Here is a 6,038-nt window from a genome sequence, read left to right on the forward strand (position 1 = left end):
TGAACACAAAAAGGAAGTAAAGACCCCGCCTTTACTAAAGTTCTAATGACACAAAATAAATTTAAAATTTGATAACTTAAAAGTATAGGCCTGAATCAGAAAACACTAAAAAGCGAAACAAAACGAAACTGCAAAAAAAAAAAGACAAACTAGTATGTCAATTGTTTGTTAAACAATTGAAACAAAAGTTCCCTTGAAAACTATTTTTTTTTGTAATGTACACGTAAAGACATTCGGTTTGATTTATAACATGCTGCCTTCCACAAAAGTTTGTTTTTCTGCACTTGGTAGCCCAGTCAAATGCAGTTGTTGATGTTTCTATCATGATTTTTGTATTGTAAACTTGACTTTTTTTATATACAACAACCCTACTTTCTGTGAACTTAAGCATTTTGTACTAATTAATCCCAACTGCGTTTTTTTTCGTAAAGCAAAGTTGATATTTGTGATGTACACGTTATGACCTTTAATTTGATATGCATCAACCTTACTATATAAAAAAAAAACTTAAATTTTACACTCATTGACCTCATCCAACTCATTTATATCGGGACAAAATATCGATAATTCGGATGTACGCTTCAAGACCTTTCATTTGATATGCAACAACCTCATCCTCTAAGAACTTGGAATTTTTGCACTTTATGAGCCTACTCTTCGGACACATACGACTTATCCAGGTTGAAACTGATTTTTGAAATGTGCTCATTTAGACCTTCAAAATGATCACATGACCCCCTTCGACGAAGTAAAAAAAAAAGATGCAATATCAAATCTATGAAATATACAAAACCAAAGGAAATGAAAATTTTATCAATTTTGTCAAAGAGTTGTACTTAGCAGATCTTTCATTCTGTGGAATGATCATTTGTGTGTCTGTTATGGATTTTAAAATATATACCCCCACTTTCAAAAACTAATAATTCAATAGATCCAAAACTAGACAAGATATCTCAAATCTGAAAACTGTAAGATAATTTACATAACATATTCAACAAAATTACAAAACAATTTTGGCAATCGCAGAGCTCATTTTGAGCCCAATGATTATTAAAATTTGATGCAGTAACATTGGATTACTTGACCTTGAAAAAACTTACAAGGTCAAGGTCATACATTTATGTCAAGGTCACAAACCGGATTCTGCAAAACATTTAAATTGTCATAACTTTTGAACAGACGGTCTGACAGATGTAAATTTGGTCTCAAAATGTAGGGCTTATCGAGAGTATCATTTCGTACGTTGTATGCAAGCACTTATCTCTGATCGTTTTCTTAATATCAAGGCCTGTGGTTTGCAGTGAGAAGGCTTTCTAGCAGTCTATGACCTTTGACCTTGGATGCAAATGAAAGGTCATATAGGCCAAGATCATTGATGAAGGTCCCATGTCTCTACAACTTCCGGTTCTCGAAATATAAATTTAAAAAACTTAAGTATGATATTTCAAGGGATATAACTCCTGTATGGTTTGATAATAAAATACATGTTTATGTTTATTCACTACGACTTCTTTTTGTGTACATGAAACAGTTTTTAGATTGCTTCTATCTATTATGATTTTCAAGATATCAGCGATTAAAAGAAATGTTTCAGGGGACATAACTCTTAAAGATGATAATGAAATACTTAGCAGGGTCATTTTCTAATAGAACATGATGTAATCTTACATGCTCACCAAGCATAATTATGATATCCTGAACAAGAGCCTCAATCGCTCACCTGTCAATTTTTCACCATTCAAGGGTAATAACTCTTACAAGGAGTCGTCTGACAACTTTTAACCTTGGAGACCTTTTTAGGCCTTACAATAAGGATCATTTCAGCAATTGAAAGAATTTGGCTAAACCAAACGGTTTTGAAGATAAAATATGCGAAAAACTACTGTCTGACCCCTATGTTCTATTTTTAGTAACGGCAGCCATGTTATTTGACGGACCAATAATCCCAACATCAGTTCTATGCAGGATACTCTAAAAAAACATTCTAACCAAGTTTGGTTCCAATAGGTCAAGTAGTGTCAGAGGAGAAGATTTTTGAAAGAAATAACATTAAAACTAGCCAAAACAAAAAAAAAAACAAAAAAAAAAAAAACGTTGACGTTTTTGACGGATCAAAAATCCCTACATCAATTCTATGCAGGATACCCCAAGGAACATTCATACAAAGTTTGGTTCCAATTAGTGGAATAATGTCAGAAGAGTAGATTTTTTAAAGAAATAACATTAAAAATAGCAAAAGACGTTGAAAAGGGCAATAACTCCAACATTGCTTAACAGATTAGAACGAAAATTTGACTACAGATAGATCTCATCATGCTGAACACTATTGCCCTATGTCAGATTTTAGCTTAACCTAATGGTTTTGGAAATATATGTGAAAAAAAAACTATTGTCTGACTCCTAGGTTCAATTTTTAGTAACGGCGGCCATGTTTCCCGACGAATCAATCAGTCCTATGCAGGATACCCTAAAAATATTCATACCAAGTTTGGTTCCAATTGGTCAAGTAGAGTCAGAGGAGAAGATTTTTTAAAGAAAATATTAAAAAAAGCAAAAAACGTTGAAAAAAGGCAATAACTCCAAAATGGCTTAATGGATTGAAAGGAAAATTTGACCAAAGATAGATCTCACCATGCTGAACACTTTTACCTGTCAGAATTTAGCTAAACCTAACGATTTTGGAAATTTATGCGAAAAAATACTGTCTGACCTCTAGGTTCTATTTTTAGTAACGGTAGCCATGTTTTTTGACGGATCAAAAATCCCCACATCTGTTCTATGCAGATACTCCAAGGAACATTCATACCAAGCTTGGTTCCAATTGGTCGAGTAGTTTCTTTTGATTTTTGAAAAATTGTTAACGACGACGACGAACGCCAAGTGATGGCAATAGCTCACATGGCCTTCGGCCAGGTGAGCTAAAAATGAGTTCGGGGCACCATGTTCACAAGACGCTAATAAGCGGGAGATAACTTCTACAATGGATGATAAAATTATTTACAGGGTTATCCCGTAAAAGTCCTAAATGAGCTCTATCGATGGTCCAAATTTTGTAATGATATCTTGAAGGATAAGGAAACATGGCCGTGCAAAAGTAAATGTTGGAAGGGGAGAAAACTACCACTCTGTGACCTTTGACCTTGGGTGCAAATGAAAGGTCACATGGACGATCATTGATAAAGGTCCCATGTCTCTACAACTTACGGTTCTCGAAATACAAATTTTTTAAACTTTAGTACGCTTCCGAAGAAGGCGTTTATGATTGTATTATCAACTTGGTTCTGTATACTTATGGCAAGAAAAGGCATCAATATCCGGTTTGTACCTTTATTTTCAGGAGCTGAAAAACAGCATAATGGCAGCTTCATTTGCGTATACTTGTATATGTGCGATTGAGAGCCAACCAAGTCTCGGAAAATATTTGCTTGTTTCAATAATTAAATACAAATCGAATCATAGCTTTTCCAAGACAGGGTTGGCCTTATATCTGTAGTAATCAATATTACCCATAATTCTCGAGTCATAAAAATTGCAAAACGGGGTAACGAACCTAAACGAAACGAAAATAATCCATAAAAAAAAGAATCGAAACGAATCAAATCGTAATATAAACATAATTAAACTATACATAATCAAACAGAATGAAGCGAAACTAAATACAATAACAGAAATCTTTTAAGACGTTTCGCAAATTATAAGAAACATTATGTTAACCAGTGCCGGACAATTCGATCTAAAGACATTACGGACCATGACAACCAATAATTCCTTATGAATGCCAGACATTTCGGCCAATGGACATATCAGACCATGACAATTAGTATTATGCTTTAGGACAAATATATATCATTACAAAATTTACCATACTTGAAGGTTATAAGTATAATATATCAAATCAGAGCTGACAAAAATTATTAAAGTTGTTTGTAATTACTGTTTCTTCGGCAGCGTTAAAACGTTTCACCTTCATCATATTATGATACTTCAAGGGATATAACTCCCGTATAGTTTGATAACAAAATACAAATTCATGTTTATTAATATTAGGTCGTTTGCTTATGTACATGAAACCGTTTCCAGATTGATTCTATCTATTATGGTTTTCAAAATATGAAAGATTGAAAGAAATTGTTTTAAAGAGACATATATTGTCATGATATCCTGAAACATGAGTTCGGGGGACCATGTTGAAAAAAAAGAACGCCAATAAAAGGGAGATAACTTCTACAACGGATAATGCAATTCTTGACCGGGTCATCTTGTAAAAGTGCTAAATGAGTTAAAAATAAAACAATAAGGTCTTTACCATGTAGGGAAAGACCTGAACAAGCAAACGCAATATAGAAGATACATTACAAACCAACACTATAACGTGGCTGTAAGGTGTCTATTGACATCACATTTATTATTTCTGTTCGTACGAAATGAACAAGTTGACATTTGGCTTACCGATATCATGTTTTGTGTCACGTGCGAATGACACTATGGTCGCTCCACAATTTCTGTTCGAATCTTCATCACTCAATGACAATAAAAACTTATTAGTTTCCAGTAAGTAGTGAAAAAATGGAGACGCCATCTATGACGTCAAACTTTCACCCGTATACGTCATATAAAATGCAAGAAGTCTGAAGCGCGCTATGCAGAGCCATGTTCAACGTAACACCAAAAAAACTCTTGGTTAACAAGCAATCCAAACCCAACTGAACTAGGGTAAGTGTCCTGTGTTTACCAGAAACACGAACAGAGTTGCTAACGTATCCAGTATGAAGACGAAGTCACATCTGCTCTGATGGTGGAGATTGACATACACATCGGACAGCTATGCGCGGAATGTTTTATACATAATTTTAACTCCCCCTTTCTTTAAAAATTGGCAATATACAAATATTTTAAACATATGGAATATTTATAATACGGTGTAAGCATACACATTGGCAATAAAAGCAAGCACTAAGATATTCAACACTTCTAAACCCTCACTTTCAACTTCACAAGCAGTGGCAGCTCCGGCTATATCATTTTAAGATAAAGCGGGTCCAATTCAGAATGTGTATAAAGTTAAGAATGATAGAAGTTTTCCACGGATGGTGGGAATATTTTACACATAACCTGCGACGTCGCAACGGGGTTTGTAAGTCTCGTTCTATTTCCAATCGGCACTCCTCAGAGTTTCTAGTTACACTAAAGAAATATCAGCGGAAACGGCCGAGTAGTTCCACTTGGTTCTACTTCATGAAGCAGGAAAATTTAAAGAAATGCACTTAAAACGACAATATTTTCAATAATAAAAAATAATGCTGATCTTTTTTTTGTGTATTGATCCCGCAATCGGAACACCTCAGCCTTTCTAGTTACATAAAAGAAAAACCTCGGAGGCACTAGGCGGATGGATCTGTCTGGAAATACAGTTAAACTGGTTGAATGTTTTACCATTACTTTTTTTCTTATCTCCTCGCTTCGCGCCAAAATTCTTGGAAGTGTTGTTGCTCTTTATTTCCAGTGATATCCAACCAATTTTTTGTCGCCACCTGATGGATACGACTACTCTGATTCACGTATGACTACAATAGGAGAGTTCGCCAATCTCATTAGTGATGTCACATTCACTAATTTGAATATTATTAAGTGTCAAATTGGTAAGCAAATAAACAACTAAATAAACAATTGACAATTTCATGATTAGAATCCTAATTTTCAAAACATTATAACTTGATTTTATATACAGTTTTGGTTCTTAGATAAAATAATACATATTTTGTATATGAATTTATAACTCTTTCACTTAAAAAATAAATTGAAGTGATATTTATATGTAAACCTCCATTTTCATATAAAACTATCTTTTATGCTCATATAGTCTAATTACTGAATATCTATTTAAAAATTCCATGCATAAAAAAGAGCTTTATTGGCAGTGTAGGGAACCAAAAGATTTTTTTCAATTATTTTAAAAAATGAAAAAGTTATGATGATTTAAAGTTGATGCCCATGCCAGACAGTGATTTTTTTGCCAACAAAAACCAAATCACAGGTAA

General features: G+C 33.8%; 1 protein-coding gene across 1 annotated transcript in view; it reads right to left on the minus strand.

Annotated features, from left to right (window-relative positions):
• LOC148623185 (advillin-like) overlaps positions 1–4,760 on the minus strand; it is a 39,386-nt gene extending 34,626 nt beyond the window's left edge. The window contains exon 1 of the mRNA XM_088573776.1: positions 4,450–4,760. Coding sequence (XP_088429902.1) covers positions 4,450–4,579 — 130 coding nt within the window. The 5' untranslated portion in view covers positions 4,580–4,760. The remainder of the gene's footprint in view (positions 1–4,449) is intronic.
• Positions 4,761–6,038: the final 1,278 nt, after the last annotated feature.

The sequence above is a fragment of the Perna viridis genome, chromosome 3 (assembly GCF_037379345.1).
Source record: "Perna viridis isolate PV_CMFRI_1.1 ecotype Kerala chromosome 3, ASM3737934v1, whole genome shotgun sequence".
Taxonomy (NCBI): domain Eukaryota; kingdom Metazoa; phylum Mollusca; class Bivalvia; order Mytilida; family Mytilidae; genus Perna; species Perna viridis.